This window comes from Hydra vulgaris, chromosome 07 (genome assembly GCF_038396675.1).
Source record: "Hydra vulgaris chromosome 07, alternate assembly HydraT2T_AEP".
Lineage (NCBI taxonomy): Eukaryota > Metazoa > Cnidaria > Hydrozoa > Anthoathecata > Hydridae > Hydra > Hydra vulgaris.
In genome coordinates, this window is record NC_088926.1 from 26,387,662 (window position 1) to 26,408,925 (window position 21,264).

The 21,264-nt window shown below is 29.4% G+C and overlaps 1 protein-coding gene and 1 long non-coding RNA gene across 3 annotated transcripts in view; one reads left to right on the forward strand and one right to left on the reverse strand.

The window, feature by feature from the left end:
• Positions 1-21,264, reverse strand: part of LOC100212154 (neuronal acetylcholine receptor subunit alpha-9) — a 66,707-nt gene that overhangs the window by 8,174 nt on the left and 37,269 nt on the right. For both annotated transcript variants that reach the window (XM_065801501.1, XM_065801500.1), the window contains exons 4-5: positions 10,884-10,928; positions 10,647-10,753 (exon numbers count right to left, since the gene is read on the reverse strand). In XM_065801501.1, the coding sequence (XP_065657573.1) occupies positions 10,647-10,753; positions 10,884-10,928 (152 nt within the window). The remainder of the gene's footprint in view (positions 1-10,646; positions 10,754-10,883; positions 10,929-21,264) is intronic.
• The window catches only part of LOC136082376 (uncharacterized), a 37,975-nt gene continuing 37,045 nt past the window's right edge, over positions 20,335-21,264 (forward strand). Inside the window, exons 1-2 of the long non-coding RNA XR_010639645.1 lie at positions 20,335-20,670; positions 20,780-21,211. This is a non-coding gene — a long non-coding RNA (uncharacterized LOC136082376). The remainder of the gene's footprint in view (positions 20,671-20,779; positions 21,212-21,264) is intronic.

The following is a 21,264-nucleotide window of genomic DNA, read 5'->3' on the forward strand; positions in this document are numbered from 1 at the left end:
AATCGTTTGTTAAAGCTACTTACCAGGTCCCTACTACTAATTAAAGTTGTTATCTAAAAAAAGTCCTTAAATAAAAGTAGTTTTTTATTTCATTCATAAAAGTGAATTTTGCAGATTACCCACTTCATTAACTACTACTTTACATCTGGTTATTAAAAATTGATATTTAGCCATATTTAAGCCGCTCATTAAGCCTCTTGCCGGAATTCAGAGACCTCTCTTAAAATCTGCTACTTTTTCTCTACTTTTCTAAGGTTTTTATAACTCTACTTCTTTCGGCATATGTATTTATGCTATGTATTTTAAAATGTTATTTTATGTATATTTTAAATATGTATGTAATTAAAATAATTTTATTTCCAGAGAATTAGTTCCATTGAATACCTTAAAATAAACAGTCACATCAGTTCCCAAGGGATATTCCGTTGTAAAAAAAATATTTATACTATATATGTCTTTTATATATATATATATATATATATATATATTATATATATATATATATATATATATATATATATATATATTTTATATATAAATATATATTTTAAATGTTGACATCTATTTTATATATATATATATATAGATTGTATTTGTAAAAATTTTTAAAAAAACTTCTTTTTATGGATTAACTTTTATTTGTTAAAAATATGTTTAGATACCCTCGTTATCAATAATATTAAAAACCGTTATAAAAAATAATGTTATGCAAAACCGTCTAAATTTACGATTCCATTGTGTATTGAACACTTTTGTGTTGTTTGTTAAGTAGATCTAAAAACTTTTGCGCATCTTGAATGAGGTTCAGGTCTCCTTTGATGTTGTAAAATTTGTACCTTTCGGTCCCGATTAAAGAAGCAATCATTATACTAGTTGAAAGATTAAGAAACAACCAGAGCTTTATATCTAATTTAGCTTTTGAAGAGTCCAGGTTACTTTTAGAACTTCGTCTTTTTCGTTGCTATTTTTTATATGAAAATGACATTCATGTTTTCGAAAACTCCAAACCAAATGGGTCAGCTCTTATGGTGGTAGTTGCTGAGTGTTTTTTTACCTTATCATGAAAGTAATGCTCATCCAATGGTGCTTTACAACAACATCCATGTGAAATCATTAAAAGGATATGTCAATGACATTCATTCAAGGTTCCAAGTAGAAGAAGATGTGCAAAAGTTTTTAGGTCTACTTAACAAACGACACAAAAGTATTCAATACACAATGGAATCTGCCGACTTAGCCAATACATTAATCTGCCGACTTAGCCAATACATTGTCGTTTCTTATTGATATATTTGTAGAAAACGGCTATAAGAGGAAAAGTCTGGAAAAACTAGTTAAATCTGCGAAAGAAAGTGCTAACAACAAAAACGATCTCACGAAAAATCAACATTTCTTTATATCACCAAAAAGAATTATGTCTTTACCCTGGATCCCTGGAATCAGTCCTAAGTTACGAAAAGTTTTTAAAAATCAGGATACGCACCAGTGTTTAAGTCTCCAAAAAATCTCTAAAGTCTACTTAGTTCTAAAAATAAACCTACACTACCAGTTAATTCCTATCCCGGTGTTTACAAATTAGAGTGCTTTTGTGGCAAATGTTATGTTGGTGAAACTGGATATATATAGATATATGTATATATATACATATATATCCAGTTTCAATATATATATATATATATATATATATATGTATATATATATATATATATATATATATATATATATATATATATGTATATATATATATATATATATATATATATATATATATATATTATATATATATATATGTATATATGTATATTAAAGTATATATATATGTATATATATATATATATATATATATATATATATATATATATATATATATATATATATATATATATATAATATATATATATATATATATATATATATATATATATGTGTATTAAAGTATATATGTCATTTTTTTTTCTAATTCGGCAACCACAAAAATAACAATTTAAAACAAAAATTATAACATTTTTAAAACTTATTTTTAGATGCCCCGAGAAGTCCTAACAATCTTATCACAGAGCACTTCATTCCTATCCGATCTTGCATAACTTGCCCAGAGATGGCTTTGAACCACTAATCCCATCTGATAATTTAAAAAGTTAGTTTTTGCCTCTGAGGCGAGCGCGCTATCAATATCTTTAAAAAATTTTTACTGAAAACGTTTTATTGAATTCTTTCATTAAAATGATTGCATTATTGCTCTTTGATGAATCTGTAAAGATTACCAAAGGAAATTTTGAAAAAGATTTTTCGGGGATTGTTTCTGATGCTGCACCATATACGGTAAAAGTAGCTCAAGCAATAAAAAAATTTAACCCCAAAATAAAATACTTAATCTGTCTTGTGTATTACACAGAACATGTGAGCTAATACGAAGACTATATTCGAATGTTGATCATCTTGTAAAGTCATCTCAAAAGTAAAAAACCTTAATGCTTTACCAGCACAACTATTATTTACAAGATGGGAAACTTGGGTTGTGGGAAGAGGGAGAACTTGGGTAGTGGGAAGATGGGAGAACTTGTGTTGTAGCCGTCAAATATTACGCAAATAGTTTTACGCAAATTACGCAAAAGTTTACACAAATCCTTAAGAGTCATTTTTTGTAAGAATCAGGCAGTCAATGGAAGTGACCTCCTCCAAATTGCTTGAATTTTTTATATATTGATCAGAATATAGAGAAAACCTGTTGGGGAAAAAAAAAAATTTCAAAAATGTTTCGTTCACTCGGAATCTGGGCTTAAATTTTTTAGATTTTTTTAAAAATTTTTAGAAATTTAGTTTTTGCCACCTTTGAACCCACTTTTTTGGCAAGGCAAAAAGTTGCACATAGCTTTTGTAGTTAATATCAGACGTAACCCAAAAGCTCTCTCCAAAAAATATAAAAAAGTTGCGTGACACTGTGCGGTTGGCTAATTATCATAGTTCAAAAGTACAAAATCAATCAGTTTTGTCAATTTTTAATCGGAGTTAATTCTAGCGGCGAAGTGTTGCACACAATATTTCTTTTAGGATTTGAAATTATCAAAGGTATTGAGTCTAAAAATGCAAAGAGAGTTATGTGATACCTAAGGCCTATTAATATATTAAGGCTTGAAATTGGAAAAAAATGTTTTAGTATACTTACAAAATGAACCATTACGGCAGAGGCGCTTAGTTTTGTAAAAATGTAAACATATCCAACTGTCAATACAAAAAGGTCCTAACATAATAATAAAAAAAATTCGTGTGATCTTTAGATATTAAGTTAAAAATAATGGTACAAATTGTTAAAAATGATTAAGTACGAAGAGATATTTTTTTGGACACACAGATGAGGTTTTCGCTCACAATAAAATTTCTATCATCCAAAATTAGCATTTAGCATTACACAAAACATTGCACGTAATGTTAAGAAAAAATTTAAGCGTTTCTGACTATGATATAGAAATCATAACAATTGAAATAAATAATAATAAAAAACAATACATGATCAGAAGTGAATTATTTAAATTTACGTCATAACCAAATAACTTGTGGTGATCGAATGGAAGAAGAATCGCTGATATCACGATTGTGGAGAAACAAGTTAGTGGGCGGTTGTTTACTTTACCATAAAAATGTCTTAACTTTATTTTAACGATCTTTAAAATTTGCATAAATAGAGTAGATATTTTATCATTGCTATTGAGAAATAGGTACTGCATAAATAGAACTTGTTTTTAGTTGAGTATGAAACAAAACAAATATTTTTATGAAAACTGTTGTTGCTTTTCAAAAGGAAATTGTGGATCATTCAAAAAACATAAAATTATAAACAAAATGTTCTACATTCATCAGCTGGGAGATGTTGATGTTAAGAAACACCTCATCAACTTAAAGGTAATTATGTATTTTAAATTTACGCAGACTGTAATATAATTTTTATAATTACATACTTTATAACTTCTCTGCAATAAGATTTTGAGACAAAGTTCTTTAAACAAAAAAAAATAGCTCTTTTAATTAATTCCTCACTCTTTTAATAAATAATCACTAAATTAATCACACTCTTGCAATATTGTATTTTAATAATAACAACAATGTATTTCAAACTTGTAAACATTTTTCGTGAAGAGTCAGATTATAAACAATGCTTTAAATGACACACTTAATAATTGTTTAAAAAATTGTTTTTAGGTCATGCGATTAAACGATAATAATATTTGGGAAGAAAATGGACTTATTGCAAATAGACTTAAAAGAAATCTTGAAAAGGATGAACAAATATGTGCTTTTCACCGGTACACGTTTGGTATTGCATGGAGTCCTCCAAAAACATGCTTTCATCCTCACCATCTAAATATAAAAGGAAAAAAATCTCTCGCTTTAAGGGCGTCACCAATACATGTCGTCATATCAATGTCAAAGCGATACAATGAAGTATTTTCAGTTGGTGCAATGCTGTGTTTTACCATTTTAAAGCAAGAAACTGCTTTATCTAGAGTCAACGAAAACACCAATTTATGTACAGAAACACAAACACAACAAGAACAATCATATATGACACCTGCTACTCCAGATGAAGAATTTGATCCCGGTGAAATTAATGTTTCACAGGAGATTTTGGACGAATCTCTAAGAAGCCGTGAGAGTGTAACTGAGGTTCTTAATGCAAGTCCAATAAAGTTTAGATTAAAAAGGAAGTTCGAATATCTGGAAGATACTACTAAAGATAAGTTAAAACGCAAGTATGTTCGCCTAGAAAACTTATTAAAGAAAAAATTTGCGGAAGCTGTTGCTCCTGGACAAGAGGAAATACTTATAGATTTTCTTAACAGTAAAAATGTTGATGAAATAAATAGCCCTCTCCCAATTGAAATTATTCGTGCTCAGAAAGTATATAAGCAAAGTGATTCCATGGGAAAGTTAGTTATCCTCTCATTATTAGACCATACCAAGTATACCAAAAAGTTTATAATGAACACATTTGAGTGTACCAAACATCGTATAGAAATAGCAAGAAAATGGCATGCATCTCATAAAGGGTTGGCATTTCCAGAGAAGAAAGTATTCGTCCGATCTAGTCTTGATCAAACAAAGTGTGAACATTTCTTAGACTTTATATTTACAAGCGGTATTTTGCATGATGTTGCTTATGGAATAACCAAATTAAAATACGACAGCGGTGAAGAACAAAAGATAGTGCATGCAATACTGACGACAAAATATAGCCACGCTATCATGTTCTATCGAAAAAGTTGTAGTGAAAACAATTATATACCATTATCTGATTCAAGTTTGTGGAAAGTATTGCATGCAATAAAACCTTCAAGTCGAAAAAGCTTTGCTGGATGAAATGATGTTCTGCTTTAGGCATGAATGGTTTTCAAACATTACAAAAATTGGCACAAAAATTTAGTTCTAAATCTCTCGAAGCTGCCCTTGAAAAAGGAACAAAAGGTATTTGAAAACAAGTTGTCAAACCAATTGTAGTGTCAATGACTCAAACATTTCTTCTCATAGCTCAAAACATGCCTTATCAGATCCATCTGAAAAAAATCTTCAATCCAACACAGAGATATCAGAAGTGGTATGTGCCGATTGCTATGATTTGTGCAAAGCTATCGAGATGATCAAAGAACTAACAATTCAAAATTCTGACGATGCTGATTCTATTTATGATTTGGAAATTGCTGTGAAGGATGTATTCAACTACATAAAACACCTGATGAGAGATTCTCAACAGAAAAAGGCAAAAATCGAAGCTTTTAAGCAATTAAACGATGAAACTTCTTTCTGGCTTAAAGATTTTTGTCAAAAAATTCTTCCGGTTCGATACAGAGAGGGCCAAAGAGAGTATTTTGGCAAGAAAGGAATGAGTTTACATGTGGATATATTCTTCATAAAAATAGCAGGAAAGTTATTCAAACGTGTTTACTTTACTTCAATGTATAGGTGTGATCAGGGAATAGGTGATGTTGTTTCGTTAGCCACTGCAGTTTTAGACCAATTCAGAATTGATCAACCGCATATCAAGAAAATGTTTACCAAATCTGAATATGCCGGCTGCTATCAGGGAAATCTTTCAGCTGAAGCAATCTACAATGTATGCAAAGAGAGAGATATAAAGTTGCTGAGATATGATTATAATAAACCCTGTTGTGGAAAAGATCAATGTGACAGGGAGAGTGCAGTTGTAAAGACAATTTTAAGGAGTTACGTTGACTCTGGTAATAATCTTTTGACTGCTGAAGATATACACAAGGCTATGCATTATAGTTTTGGCGCTAAAGATGCAAAAGTAGCAGTTGCTCAAATAAGCAATGATAAAACTGTAGTTACTGGACCAAAGATAAAGAACATTAGCAACTATCACTCATTTGAGTTTGGTGAGAAAAGTATGAAGATGTGGCGTTATTTCAATATCGGTGAGGGAATTGAACAAGAGTATAGAAATCTTAAAATTCAACCCTCGATTAAGTTGTTGTTGCCATATAGCAAAACAGATAATTCAATTAAGCGTAACAAGTCACTTAAGGAAAAACAGAAAAGAAGTGACAGGCAATTATATTCATTAAGATTTTGCACTGAAATGAATTGTACTTTATCATTTGAAAGCGATGCTGAGTTAGAAGAACACATGCTATCCGGTCTTCATACAGTTCCGAAATCATTAACATCATTGGATAAAGTTCGCAACTCGTTTGTTCATAAGATGAAAATTACTTCACAACTAAATATGCCAATTTCTTCATCCTCTAACATTGCTTCCGTAAAAGACAAACCACATTGCATGAACATTTTTCTATTGCAAGGTTGGGCATTACCAGTTCGAAGTTCTTTTAGATTTTCAAATCAGCAGAAAGAACTGTTGTATAAATACTTTATTCGTGGAGAAGAATCAGGTAATAAAATGAGCCCTGAGCAGGTTCACATGCAGCTGAGGAGAGAACTTCCGCCTGATCAATATGTAACTAGCCAACAGATAAGATCTTTATTTTCAAGGTAGGCATTGTTGCTATCAAAACTTTTGCAAATTAGATTATGTTTCTGACTGTTAAATAGTTCTTTTACAAATATGAAATTAAAATTTAGGTGAAAGTTATAATTTTGTGTGTTTGTTTACATATGTTTAAAAATATGTACAATTGATATTGTTATAGATTTAGTAACCTGAAAAGAAAAGGTAAGCTGGTAGAACCGACAACAGAAAATAATGAAAATAGTCAGGTTAACGATAACAAAGAAGTTTATGGCGAAAATGATGACTTTAATCTGGCAGGAGACAATGAAGATGATAATAAATATGAGGAAGACATCGCCAATCTTGCAAAAGAAATTTTCTTGTATGGAAAGTGAATGATTGGGTTGCTGTTGCATATGAAAAACAATGGAATATTGGATATATTGTGGAGGTAATATTATTCAAAGTATATATTAGTTTCAAGTTTTTATTTTGTTTTACAAAACAGTGCTCTAAAATAAAAGGAATATAAATAAAATGTAAAAATAATTTCAGAATGACATTATATAAGACTTTACAAGTTTTATTGAATGAAAGCAAAATTAAACAAATCATAAACTCTTTATTATATTATTTTAAATGTTGCGCTAATACTTTTAGGTATCTATAACTGGGATCAGAGTTAATTGTATGATTAACGGGCATGAAAAGAATACTTTTCGCTGGCCAGTTACTACCGAGGACATAAATAACCAAACTGATAAAATTATCTGTTTAGTAAATGCTCCTTTTCTAATCAGTGGTTGTGGCGATTATTCATTATCCGAAGAAGACTATAATACAGTCATATCATTATTCTTAGAGAAACTTACTGCAGCAGAGTAGAAATTATGTGTGATGTGGTGGATAATGTGTGTAAATGACTCTATTAATAAATGAAAAACTAATTTTTAAATGGAAAAACATTTAAATGTTTGATTTATGTTTTATTTAATTAGCAATATAGTTATCTTGATGTTAGATTTTTGTTCAGTTTTTAATTCATGTTATATCATGCGTGTGACAAAATCACACGAATTTTTTTTATTATTATGTTAGGACCTTTTTGTATTGACAGTTGGATATGTTTACATTTTTACAAAACTAAGCGCCTCTGCCGTAATGGTTCATTTTGTAAGTATACTAAAACATTTTTTTCCAATTTCAAGCCTTAATATATTAATAGGCCTTAGGTATCACATAACTCTCTTTGCATTTTTAGACTCAATACCTTTGATAATTTCAAATCCTAAAAGAAATATTGTGTGCAACACTTCGCCGCTAGAATTAACTCCGATTAAAAGTTGACAAAACTGATTGATTTTGTACTTTTGAACTATGATAATTAGCCAACCGCACAGTGTCACGCAACTTTTTTATATTTTTTGGAGAGAGCTTTTGGGTTACGTCTGATATTAACTACAAAAGCTATGTGCAACCTTTTGCCTTGCCAAAAAAGTGGGTTCAAAGGTGGCAAAAACTAAATTTCTAAAAATTTTTAAAAAAATCTAAAAAATTTAAGCCCAGATTCCGAGTGAACGAAACATTTTTGAAATTTTTTTTTTTCCCCAACAGGTTTTCTCTATATTCTGATCAATATATAAAAAATTCAAGCAATTTGGAGGAGGTCACTTCCACAGTTTCAGGAATTTGCCTGATTCTTAGAAAAAACGGCTCTTAATTCAAATAAATAATTAAAAAAATTAAGAGGAAGCGGCTTTAATCAACATCTCTAAAAATCTAACAGGTGACTTGTCAATAAGAACTGACTGACTGTTTTTATTTGTCAAGTTATGGATTTCTTAAATTAACAATTCTTCTACTATATCATCAGTAGATGTTGAACGAATTTCTCTATATACAAAAGTATCTTCAGAGTAAATGAAGAAAGCTTTTTCCAAAATTTTAAATAACTTGTTCTTTGTTTATAAAAAATTTAACTTGAAGAAATCTATTTTGTAACGAATTTTGTTAGAATTTAACTTGAAGTTATCTTTTGTTGAGTCTATCAGCTACATATTTTTATGATGAAAGTGTTTTTAGTGGTTATCACCATGGTAAAATAAAATAATTGCAAATGAGTAATTTGCTATTACTAGGTAAAACATAGAAAATAAGATTTAATAAAGCTTTTTTTATTAGCATGAACTCTCTAAAATTGGTTTTTCAAAATGTATTTTTTAGAGCATATTAAATTTTTTAGAGCATTTTATTGGTTGTCCAACTCATAACTTTCTACCAAAAATTGCAAATTCAATTTTGAAAAAAGATTTTTGATCGGCGTGAAAACTTATACAAAATGAATTAAATGTTTGCTGATGGCAAATTACCATTTTGAGTGTTTCATGCTCAATTTACAAAATAGTAATAATAAATAAATATTACTCAGCCAAAATTGTAAAGGTTTCTATATATTTGATTAATATATTGCTATAACTTTTTCATTATATTTTCTAGGGCCGTCCTCGGGGCAAACGTAGTAGTGGCACCCCCTCCCTTTAGTACTACTCAGAGCAGGTTGACTATTACTGGAAGGAGGTCTGGCCCAGGTCGCGGCACCCGGGGTAGCTTGCCTCGGTAGCCCTCATTATATCCTCTATTTTTACTTCATGTTATTTTACTCTGTTTAACAAAAATTGGTTAAAAGGTAAAAGATTACTAAATCTGTCCAACAACATCTGTGGAGTAGTCCAAGATCATCTGTACAGTTTTGTCCGAGATTATCTGTATTTTTCTTTTACTCTAATAACATCTGTCCAATATCATCTGAAAATTCAACAACCCCTAACCACATCTTTTGAAAAATGTAACTAGATCTGGTAATTTTTCTCCAAGTCCAATAATATCTGGAAGAATTTTCTCCAGACCTAGTTACATCTGAAAAATCTTCTATATGTAACTACATCTGGTTAAAATAATGCATTATTAGCTAATTTTTTTTTCAGATGTAATTACATCTGAAAAAAATCCTATATGTAACTACATCTAGTTAAAATAATAGATTATTAGTTAATTATCTTAAAAATAAATTGATCTTAAAATCTACAAATGTAGTTGCACAAATGTTTTTTCACTTTGATAATTTAAAAGATGTAACTACATCTGTAATATTCATTTAATTTTTCCACTGATGTTATAAGACACCAATAAAATTTCAGATGTTATTGGACAGATGTTATTATACCTCATGATATTTACAGATGTTGTTGGACAGATGTTATTAGACATGGCAAAAACTGATGTTGTCACTTTAACCCGTTTAAAATTTTCCTATTTTAAAGTTTTTGTTTTATTAAAAGAAGCTTGATCAAGCTTTAGTTCAATTGAATTAAAAGTTCACATTTTATCAAGGATTAAGATCCTTCTTTGCATCGGTTGCGATAACTGCGCACAGTGCCCATAATAATTTAGATGGTTATTGGAAAGCACACTCGAATCTAATTCAGAGTTAAATGAAGATTTTGCTAAACATTTGCATTAGGGATAATAAAATAGTTTTTTTTTGTTTTAATATTTGGGGCGTTCTAATATTTTTGGAAGGACTTCATTTTAGTTATAAGCCTATTATAAGCCACACACACACCCTCCTAAGGACCACCTAGAGCCTCATGTTTGGTTAAATTCATCATCATGAACTTCTTACTTGTTATATAGAGTTAAATCTGGTTTCCAAATTTTGTCAGGTGAGACTGTTAATCTATCTACTCCCCATTCTATAGGATTCCAAATCAAGTATTCGTCGCGCCAGTACTAATAAAGAATAAAAACATGTTTTACAAATTTATGTTATACTAAGTTTCATTGCAAAAAAAAATATATATATATATATAAATAAAAGAATCTCACACTCAAATACTTTGTCTATCTAAAAAAAACGTACATGTCTTATCCACGCGTTTATCTCCATTATTTCAATTTTTTCATCCTGTAGTTTAAAAAATGTAATATATATATATATATATATATATATATATATATATACATATATATATATATATATATATATATATATATATATATATATATATATATATATATATATATATATATATACATATATATATATATATATATATATATATATATATATATATATATATATATATATATATCAACATAAAAATTTTTTAGAATATTTTTTAGCTAACATATAACTGGAGCAGGTACAAGCACAGAATCTTGTCATCACCCCGCTGTAATCATTTACATAAACAAACTAAAAAAAAAAATCAAGTTATAAAAAATATTCAATAAAATATTTACAATTATTATAAATTTTACATTTTCTTTAAACTAATCTTATATTTGTAAAAAAGAGTTTTACATATGTAAAAAAGAATTGGGTAAAAAATTTTTATATTTAAAAAATTAATCAAATAATAAAAAGTACATTCTCAATAAATATTTACAGGTATTACTAACTTTTACCCAATTTTGTTTATTTTTACATTTAATTTTAATTTTTTTTTAATCTACATCGAATATGAATTTTTTTAAATTTCAAGATTTATTAAGGTGATAGTGATGAGCGATGGGAAATAAAATTTTAAGAATAAAAGAGAATTTGAGACATTTGGAATCTACTGAACACTTTAACAAGTTATCAACTGACTAAGGAAACCTGTAACAAAATTTAAAATGCCTAATAAGCAACGCGAAGATCCTATTGCAACACTAACAAGAAAATTGGAACTAATAATATCTAAAGTTGAGCGACTCGGTTTAGAATTACTCATGGTATAGAACAATAATGATACACATTCATTAGAACCAACTATCAAAGCGAAATTGTCGGAAACTTTCAACTTGATTCAAAACATAAAAGAATTAAAAAGAGACAAAGATAATGCCGACAATGAAGACATTCATTGCTGATACGAACAACAAAACAACTTAATTAAACGTCAAAGCGATATTTTTACTTTATTTGAATAACACCGAATAGAAACAGACATTACAAAAAAGAGGATAATGCAGGAAAAAATCGTTCGCGTAAAGTAAGAAACAACTCAAAGCATGCATAGTACACATAAAAACAACTTTAAAGCAAAACTTCCCAGACTACAAATTTCAAAGTTTGATGGCACCATGCTTGACTGGGGACGTTTCTGGCAACAGTTCAGCACTGAAATTGACAACACAAACTATGCTCCTGTAACAAATATCATACCTACCTAGGCGAACTCTTATCAACCATTCCAAAAGTAGAAGTTGCTGGACTTCCTTTTAATTCAAGTGGTTATGAAAAGGCAATAATGGTGTTGAATCAAAAATATGGAATCACTTCTAAAATTATTTCTCAGCATGGTCGTGATATAATGGATCTTTCCTTCATTAAAAATACCAATGTGGATCAAATACATCAGTTTTACAGAAAATTAAACGTCGATGTGAACTCACTAAAAACATTAAATAAATTGGAAACAGCAGAAATACTGGTACGCGAAACACTCGACAAACTTGGACTTGTTAAATTGGATATTTCTCAAACTGATCTAAAATGGCAGGAGTGGGTTTTTGAACAGCTGATCGAAGCTCTACGTGGCTATACACTACGAAATCCAGAATTATCTATTGGACGACCAAGTAATATTGTCAGAAAAGAAAACGAAACTACAAAACCTCTCAATAATTGGAAGAACAAACATCAAATGGAAAAACATTTTCCATATAACGAAATGAAAATTATAGAGTGTGCTTATTGCAGTTCACAAAACCACATTAGTGGTTTTGCTACAAAGAACTATACAGCTTAGATGTGCTTGGTATCGAAGATCAAAGCGAAGAAAAATTAAAATGGAGTATATGAAGAGTTTAAAGAACAACTACAACAAGACTCAACTGATTTTCATAACACTGGATTATTATGGAAAAAAGAATGTTCAACTCTAGCACCTTATTCAAAAGGGAGCATTTCCAGGTTACACAATATACCAAGAAAGCTGGAAAAGAAACCAAATTTTATCAAAAACAATTATATTATTCCAGAACAACTCAAGGATGAAATTATTAAGCATGCGCCAATCAAACCAAATAAAAAGAGGGTATTCTATATGCCTTATCGAGCGGTGATAAAAGAAGATTCCGAAACAACTACGCTAAAGATTGTGTTTGATAATTTTGCAAAAGAGCATGAATCACCCTCACTCAACGATTGTTTACATATTGGCTCTCCATCACAACCTTTACTACTTAATGTTATTTTGCAAAACAGATTGCAGCTTGTTTATCTAACTGGAGATATTAAACAAGTCTTTCTACAAATAAGGGTTAATACCTGTAATTCCGGAAAGTTCTAGAACATTTAATGACGTTAGAGATTTAATAACTTTAATAGTTTTTACCAATAATAATTGTAAATATGTTTTTGCGGTGATTTATGACGGTGTTTTGAAGGTTAATTTAGGAAAAGCATAAAGTATATATATTGAGGAAAAATTTGTAAATGAGAGAGTTTTAGTTAGGAGAAAAGATTATTGTTTATTGATTTAATTTATCTGTTTATTGATTTGTTGATTACGAGAAAAAACTACAAGCTAACCGGGCATGGAACCAAGTATGAAATTATTTGATATGTTTGAAACGTATGATGGCACTTCGGATGCTGCTGTTTGGATTCAACGAACGAAAGTGATTGCTGAAATTCAGAACTTGAAGCTTGAACTACTTTTTCCGATTCTTCTCAGAGAAGCTGCTTATGCAGTGTACGATGCTTTAACCGCGGAAGATAAAAAAGATGTTGTTGAAGTCGAGCGTGTGTTATTAGCGGCGTTTTCTGTAGATGCCTATACTGCATATGAAATGTTTACAAAACGAAAATTATGTGACGGAGAAAAAGCCGACGTGTTTTTGGCTGATTTAAGACGATTAGCCTATCTTGCTAAATTATCAGAGGAGTCTGTGCGTTTGGCGTTTGTTGTAGATTTGCCAGAAGTTTTATCATCAAGATTTCGAGCCGTAATGGACCCGATTGATATAATGTTACCCAGAGTGAGAGCTGCTTTGAACTGTGCAAATGTGATTGACAGTGACGCTGTTGGCGCTGTATCTAGACGCCATGCTACAAAAACCGCGTTAGTGTGTTACAACTGCAAAGGTTTGAATCACATTGCAAAGAATTGTTTGCTTGCGAAGAACTTGTCACCGAAGACTGTTAGATGTTTTAAATGTGGTGAGGAAGGACACATTTCATCGAAATGCTGGAAGCTGCAGGGAAACAATTGCAGGAGTAAGGAATCTGCGCTACCTCGCTCCTGAACAACGGTGGAATGAGCGCATTATCTGTTATTCGTTTAAAAGTTAACGGTATGGTTGCGACAGCTTTAGTGGACACAGGATGTTCGAAGACAATTTTGAATAAAAAATTCCTGCCCAAAAGTAAATGTAGGTACTCAAACTCTCAAAAGGTAGTACCGTTTGAAGGAAAAGTTCATCAGTGCACTGGGTCCGGAGTCGTGATTCTTGTGGTTGATGGCATTAAAGCACGTGATGAAGTTATTTTAGTGGACTTCCAACCGTTTGGAGTTGATATGATGCTCGGAATGAGTTCCATTAAATTACTAGGAGGAGTATCCATTTCTCCTTTGGGAAAGCGAAGTTCGGATTGAGTTACTGTGGAGCATCGGCTTTGAACAAGGACAAAGTTAAGAAAATCGAAATAAAAAAGAAAGATCATGAAGCAGTTTTTAATGGTGTTGAATGGAGAGTCAAATGGAAATGGAGAGATGGAGAAAGCCCCGACCGATTGCGTAATAAAGTGGCACAGTACGGAATTCCACAACACGCTAGAGCAGACTATGAAAACGAACTACAGGATTGGATTGATCGGAAGTGGCTGTTAGAGTATGACGAAAATGAATTGGGGCCGCCCAAAGGGTAGATTCCTTTAATGGCTGTCATTCAGAGAAACAAAGACCACAAAAACCGACCTGTTTTGGACTGGAGAGAAGCTAACGATTTCATTCAGACATACACGAGAGATGCAGATGTGTATGTCGAAAAGCTTAGAGAATGGAGAAGAATGGGTAACAAACCAGCAATTATTGATTTACGCAAGGCTTATCTTCAACTAAAAACTGATAAATCTCTTTGGCCCTTCCAAAGAGTGGTGTTTCGAAATAAAAGGTATTGTTTGACACGACTTGGTTTCGGATTGAACGTTGCGCCAATGATCATGAAATCCGTTGTGAGTGCCGTCATTGATCAAGACGAATTAGTGAAGAGTGGAACGTCCGCTTATGTTGACGACATTTTCGTAGACGAAAGTGTGGTGAGTCTTGATTATGTCAAGAGGCATTTTTTAAAATATGGTTTGGAAAGTAAAGAAGGTGAGCAGATTGGTAATGATGGAGTTTGTGTGTTAGGATTGTGTGTGCGCAAGGTTGGTAACAAACTGATGTGGTCCAGAGGGAATCGAGTTGATGCTATCTCGCAAAAGTTAACCAGGAGAGTTGTGTTTTCAATCTGTGGACAGTTGGTAGGACATTTACCCGTGTGTGGTTGGCTGCGAGTGATTTGTAGTCTCTTGAAGAGGAAAGCTGTCAGTCTGACGAAGGGTTGGGACGATGAAATTTGTGATGAGAAAGTTAAGTTGGTGCTTAAAGAAGTATTTGCTGAGGTTGAACGTTGCGACTCATATATATCAAACAGTCAAGAAAGTTTACTACTTTAATGAGCTTATGAACAAGTATCAACTACCAAAGATTATAAGAATAATGGGTCTTAAGGTTTTTTAACAATATCAAAAGTAAAAATAAATGTCGTGGTTTGCTATCAGCTACAGAACAAAGCCAAGCAGAAGCTGATCAAAAATGTTTAACACAAATTTGAAAATTCCGAAAGGTATAAAGAAACTTCAGAAAGAAATTCCAAAAAGTATAAGAAATTTCAGGATATCCATTATTTTTACCTTGCAAACATCCATTTACTAACTAGGTGATTCAAAGAGCACATAGATAAACACATCATGGAATGGTTGGCTTAACAATGACAAAATTTCGTGAGCGCTATATATAACATATATATATATATATATATATATATATATATATATATATATATATATATATATATATATATATATATATATATATATATATATATACATATATATATACATATATATATATATATATACATATATATATACATATATATATATATATATATATATATATATATATATATATATATATTTATATATATATATATATATATATATATATACATATATATATATATATATGTATATATATAAATATATATATATGTATATATATATATATATATACATATATATATACATATATATATATATAGATATATACATATATATATATATAGATATATACATATATATACATATATATATATATATATATATATATATATATATATATATATATACATATATATATATATACATATATATATATATATATATATATATATATATATATATATATATATATATATATATATATATATATATATATATATATATATATATATATATATATATATATATAATATATTTGTAGATATTTTATCTACAAATTGGGGAGCGTGTCATAAACTTTTAGTATTTGGCACGAATATTTGTAAATTAATAACCGTCACACGAAGACGTCTTTTTTCACGGTATTTTGAATGGGTTTTCTTACAGCAGTTGTCTTGGTATCAAGGGAATACTTAAGTAACGTATTTTAGTTATGGAAATTGCCAGTTGTGTATTAATATCGTTGGTTTATATTAAAAATATATTAGGCGTTAAAATTGATATGCCGTAGTCAGATATGCCGTAGTCAATGCAACAAACAGTGGCAGCCCTTACAACTAAGTCACAAACTTTTATTTTATTTTGTTTTTGTAGTATCTGAACGTGAAACTCTAGTTTTTAAAAATTATGCCAAGCAAATTTAAATTATTTGACAGTACTTCACTTCTTTTTGAAATGTTAAATTTTATCATAAATTTCAAAAAAAATTGTAAAGCTGTCTTGCTTTATAATTTTTTTCTTTTTTTCTTTTTGAAGTTTATTTTTAAGATCTGTCAATAACTCTTGAATTTTACAAAGATTAAAGATGCTACCAAATTAGAAGTGCCAAAAAGTTGAAAACCTTAAAAAAGTTGTTATCTCTTCTCATCCTGAAGGAATATTGCCACTAAACGCGGGAAAAGTGCTAAAAACATTTTGATTTTTTAAAAATTTTTTTTTTTAAATTAATATTAATTTAAAAAAAGATTTGTCAAAATAAATAAAATTAAAAAAATACACACTGGATGCGGGCTAAAACTTACGCTATTTATTTTAAAACCTATAATAGAAGCGTAGTAGTGGTAGTGATTTTTGGCTGCCAAAGAAGCAATAGGTATCGATACCATTTTTAAAAGTTTGGTAGTAACGCCCAGATTTAATCTACACATAAAGACTAGATATAAATATATTTTTCATTAGGATTTTTTTGTAAACGGTATTTTAAGTTTTAGATTAATTCAGTTCTAGAAAAATGGTATTATACTTGAATTTTGCACACTATTTATAGCACTGATGAATAGCGTTTAATGAGAAAGTTTTGCGTTTACTTTCTTACCGATGTCGCTTTATAACCAGTGTGGACTTTAAAATTTATAATATTCATTCAATGTTAGCACTATACCAGTTGCGGCATAGTTAAATAGGGCTTCCATTTCCAAGATATTCAGGTTTGAACGTTCAAACTTTTGCCATTTTTGACAAGGCTCAAGTTTGAACTTATTTCCTCTAAAAGTTTAAACATATATCGATCCACAAGTAATTTTAAGTTTTGGCTCTTAAAAAGTAAATATTTGTGTTAATCTTATTCTGATTTTAAAAATGTGATAAATTGTTGTTTGATTCATCTACGACATTATAAACATTACCCAACATCATTTTTTTGTTATGGAAAAGTTTTGATGGTTATGTCTGACCGTAAATGGGGATTAGGACGATCATTGTTAAAGAACCCATCTCGTGTACCTTTGACCAGACTAGGATGTTGTACCTTTGACCAACAAAAACTAAATAAAATATGTGACTTTATCTAAATAGTTATAATAACTGATTTTGTTTTAAAAAATTAGTAATATTATTAGTAATACTGACTATTGTAACTTCGATACGCAAGTCTTTGCAAGATTACAAGGATTGATTTTTCTAATTTTTTTTAAACAATTAGAATTGATTACAAAATAGTTAGATTTGTTTTTTTATTGATAAAAGCTAGGCCAGAAGTTTCTATATAATATATAACAAGCTGAAATACTAAAGAGGTTCAAACATTCCATGATTTTTTATTAATAACATTTTGGTCAAAGAAACAACGCGCTTTGTTCAAAGGTACAACGTACGTGTTGTACCAGTGACCAATTTACTTCTTTTTTTAAAACGCGGGAAAAAGATACTTCTTGGTTGAATGAATAAAAAGTCCTAAGTATAATTTTTGAGCAAAACATGAGAGAATATTATATAGTTTGAATGGTTTAAATTTACTCAATAGACTAAGCAAAAAATGCATTAAAGCAAAAAGTGGTCAAAGGTACAACAGGTTCCCCTATATTACTAAATCTTCAATTGTAAATATAAGCTTTCGTTTAAAAGAAAAGTAGTTACTTTGATTAATAAAATTCTCAGTAAAATTTCGTAAAAATGGTCTGCGATAATCAATTTTCAGTTTTCAAGTTTCAGTTAGGCATTTTACACTAAAAATAGTTAGATTTTCCTCTAAACTAATGCAAAGATTTTGAAATTTTTTTGAAACTTTATATATTTATATGAATTCTATGGAATTATCACGCACAAGAAGTTCTTTAATTTCATAATAATAAAAATAGCTGCAGTTGCTTTGTAAAACATCGGTTTCACTAAAATAACTTTGATTTGGATTGGAGTCTAAGTTAAGTATAAAATTTTTGAATTAAAAAACATCAAAATTCTTGGATTGATTTGAATTCAATTTTAGTATTTAAAAACTATAAAAGTTAAAAAATTAATAAAGATAAAATAATAACTAAACATAACTAAATAAAACGATAAAAAAACTTCTTCAAAAGTCGCGCGTTACAAGTTTATTATTTACAACTTTTTAGTGTATATAAATAATAGATGTTGAGAGTCAAAGGCATATATATAGCATATTTACCTGTGACTCTCAAATCTTTTGCATCTTTAAACAACTGTTTTCGCAATTCTAAAGTTCTTTCGCACACCGTAGCGGAAATAATTTATTTGAAAAAAATGTCCACCAAAACGGTTTGCATTTTCGAAACCACGAAACATCCTACTATAATAATCTATATTTTGAAAATATTCTGTCGATATCTTTTAAAAAAAAAGGGGTTAAACGGACAGGTCATAAATTTTTGGTGTTCAAGATAGGTAACTTCCTGAAACGCTGCAAACTTTAAATTGTGTAATAATAATACTGGTGTCAAATAGGAATGTTTAATAATAAAATTACGATCATCGGGTCTGGGAACAATATTAACCAGAAAATTCGGTTTTTTTTAAACTAGATCAAATTAATTTACATACAGAAAATTTATTTTCGTTTACAGGTCACTTTTCAACGTTTAAATATTTTCTTACTAAATAACAATTTTACATAAATTTTAATAATGCTCATAATGGCCGAATTTTTTAAAAATATTTATCGCGACCTCTCTTGCTCCAGTTCATTCCAGTATTCTGACCTTGGGGCTCCAATTTAAAGGTAAATGTTAATACGTTACTAATAAATGTATTAAACAATAATACTTTAAATACGTTAAATAAACCTGAATTACTAAATAACAATTTTACACATAAATTTTAGCCGCATCCATAATTGCAGAGTTATTTTTAAAGAAAACAGTGCATCCCTCCTTCCATTTTCCATTCTATTCAAGTATTTGGACCTTTCGGCCTTAATTTGAAGGTTAATATTAATATGTTAAATATAAATATATTAAAAAATAATACGTTAATAACGGTAAAAACGTTTACATTACATTTTTTTAAATACCAACCATCATACTTATGTCTTATGTGGTATACCGCAAGAAAACAACTTTTTATCTACTGTTAATTGTAATAATTTAAACAGTTAATTGTAATAATTGAAATAGTTTAGTATTGCTCAAATTAAAAATGCCAAACAATAAAAAATCTCTCAAAGATAATAGAGCCTTTGTCTGCATAGTTTGTTTTTCAAAAGGATTAGGAATGACAGAGGTTAAAGAAAGAACTGTGACATTGAATAGAATATTTAATTACTTTTTAAAATTATTTGATTTAAGCAATGAACATTTTCCTAATGGTATTTGTACTAAATGTAGAAAAGCATTAGAAAGACAGAAAAAAAAAAGATAAAAACATTATTCTGAGTGAACTTTTGAGAAGACATACGTCTTCTCAAAAGTCAAAGTTAGCATATTCATTTGAAACCAATCGTTCTGCTTTTGTGACATCTGTGAAATCGCTCGAACTACAATTAGTCTAGGACCAACATCTGATAACAGAGGAAAAGTTAAGCTGGATAGAGTAAATATATCATCACCTGGACCAATAAAAATATGCAAAAAGTGCAAGGCTGTTATTGGAGCAAGATTAATCCACCCTTGCACTCTCACAAAGAGAAGAGAAAATTTAACAGAGGAACTGAACAAAGGTAGGGTTAACTTTATACTATTTATATAATATTTAAAACACAAAATTTAGAACATTATGTAAATAATCTGAAATATAAAAACTTAAAAACTTGATAATTTCATTTTAAGATACACGATGTGCGGAACTTCAATGCTCAAAAGTACTGAAAAGAAAGTTATCGGAGGGAGGGAACTAAAATCAAGGTTGCAGTGAAAGGTAAAGCACTTGCCGTTGAACAATCGAAAAGCTCCACTAAAGCGCTATTTTCAGTTAAAAAAATTCCTATTACAGTTAATAATTTTAAAAACACTTGTAGACTTAGTAATAGACAAGGAGCCAAAATACTTAGCATATTTAGAAGCTGGAAAGGAAGAGACATATTTGAAAGTAATGTAAGAGAAAAATTAAGTGAAGAAGACGGTTTTTTAAATGAATGTTACAAATAAACAGAAATCTAATTTGAAAAAAATTCCAGACGACTGGTTTATTGTAAAAACATTAAAGGACTTGTTGAGAGAGTAATAATGGAGAGAGAATTATCAAAGGATTATATTTCAAAGGTAAATAAATTGTTTATTATTGGCTTAGTAAAAAATGTAGCTAAATATTTTGA